The sequence below is a fragment of the Rhincodon typus genome, chromosome 42 (assembly GCF_021869965.1).
Source record: "Rhincodon typus isolate 14 chromosome 42, sRhiTyp1.1, whole genome shotgun sequence".
Taxonomy (NCBI): Eukaryota; Metazoa; Chordata; class Chondrichthyes; order Orectolobiformes; family Rhincodontidae; genus Rhincodon; species Rhincodon typus.
Genome location: NC_063373.1, coordinates 5,934,663 through 5,936,699, shown reverse-complemented (window position 1 = coordinate 5,936,699; position 2,037 = coordinate 5,934,663). Strand labels below are relative to the sequence as shown.

The following is a 2,037-nucleotide window of genomic DNA, read 5'->3' as shown; positions in this document are numbered from 1 at the left end:
CAGTGTAGAGGGAGCTTTACTCTGTATCTAACCCCGTGCTGTCCCTGCCCTGGGAGTGTTTGATGGGCGGGGGACAGTGTAGAGGGAGCTTTACTCTGTATCTAACCCCGTGCTGTCCCTGCCCTGGGGTTGTGTGATCGATTGGGGTTGGGGGGAGACAGTGTAGAGGAAGGTTGTAAGTGGAATTGGAGCTGATGCAGACAGCTCCTTCAGATGCGACGTGGCGCTGACACACTGACGGTGCTCCATTCCCATCCCGGCCACAGACAGAAACGCTGACGTCCATCCGCTCCCTGCACAAGTATGTGGAGCCTGCCCAGCTGACCCCAAGCTTCGCTGGAGGGTTCCCGTACAGCAATGAAAAGTGGGTTCGCTATCGACTGGTGAGTATATTGTATTGTTGCTGAGTTTGGATGTGGAATGCCGAATCCCCCACAGACAGAGACACACCCACACATGTACACTCTCTCTGTCTCACTCATACACACTCATACACACTCTCTCTCTCTCACACACACACACTCATATACACATACACGTACGCTCTCTCTCTCTCTGTCTCACACATACACACTCATACACACTCCCTCTCTCTCTCTCACACACACACACTCATATACTCTTTCTCTATGTCTCACACACACACTCATACACACTCTCTCTGTCTCACACACACACACTCATACACACTCTCTCACACACACACACTCATATACACACACACACGTACACTCTCTCTCTCTCTGTCTCACACATACACACTCACACACACACACACACACACACACACACACACACTCTCTCTCACACACACACTCACTCACTCACACACATGCACACACACCGGCTATCCTACATTTGTCACAACAAAGTCAGAATTTCTAAAAGAAAGTGATGATGACAGTTATTTATGTTGTTATAGTTGTTTTTAGCCCAGTATCTGAATCATATCATCCTGGTTCCTTAAGATAAAGAACAAGTTTAGCGTAAACAAAACACAATCACTCAACAATGTAAAGCTTATTAACAAAACATTCCAACTCTGCAAATAACTACCCTTGTTGAAACCTAGCACACATACAACTTCCAAGCGTGGGAGAAAATACAAAATTTCCGTTGGGGTTCTGTTACACAGCTAACCGTAACAGACCTTACTTTGGCTGCGTTGCATTCATGAAAATAAAAAAGATTATTCACAAACTGTCCAAATGTTTGTCTGTCACTGAAGTCATTTTGCCCAGAAGCTATTTGCGCTGTGCTGTCTTTCCAGATCGTTGATAGCTGGGCAGCTGGCATTTGCCTGTAATTGTGGTGTTGGTTTCGAACTCTGTTTTACGAAGCCCCAACCCGTGGTGATGAGGTCTTCCATTGGGTTTATGACTTACTTTGTGATAAGCAGATCTGTGGAGATAGGAGAGAGTGTGCTTATGTTACTGCATTAGGCAGGCTGTCTCTCTCAGTGTCTGCGTTCAAATGAAATAGGTTTTATCGCAGCCACAAACTGGAATTTGCTATGAAACAATTGGAAATAGTGACTCCAGTCAAGACGCGATACTTTTCCCCTTCTTCAGGCAGTCTCATTTGTCTTGCAAAGTGTTCACTGCAAGGAGTACCAGACATAGAGACCTGTCCATTCAAAGATATTCAAAATTAAAACTACTGAGAACATTTACTCCCTGACAGGAGGCCAGGGTGAGAGGTCAGGACAGGGAGTGAGTGTGGGAGGAGGAGTGAGTGAGTGTAGGAGGAGGAGGGGGTGTGAGTGTAGGGGGGTAGTGAGAGTAGTGGGGTACTGAGTGTAGCGGGGTACTGAGTGTAGCGGGGTACTGAGTGTAGCGGGGTGCTGAGTGTAGGAGGGGGAGTGAGTGTAGGGAGGAGTGAGTGTAGGGAGGAGTGAGTGTAGGATGGGGAGTGAGAGTAGTGGGGGAGTGAGTATAGAAGGGGCAGTGAGGGGGAGTGAGTGTAGGAGGCGGAGTGAATATAGGAGGGGCAGTGAGGGGGAGTGAGTGTAGGAGGGGCAGTGAGGGGGAGTGGGTG

At 48.1% G+C, this 2,037-nt stretch overlaps 1 protein-coding gene across 1 annotated transcript in view; it reads left to right on the top strand.

The window, feature by feature from the left end:
* The window catches only part of LOC125487501, a 39,711-nt gene that overhangs the window by 15,524 nt on the left and 22,150 nt on the right, over positions 1-2,037 (top strand). Inside the window, exon 7 of the mRNA XM_048619104.1 lies at positions 267-383. Within this exon, the coding sequence (XP_048475061.1) occupies positions 267-383 (117 nt within the window). The remainder of the gene's footprint in view (positions 1-266; positions 384-2,037) is intronic.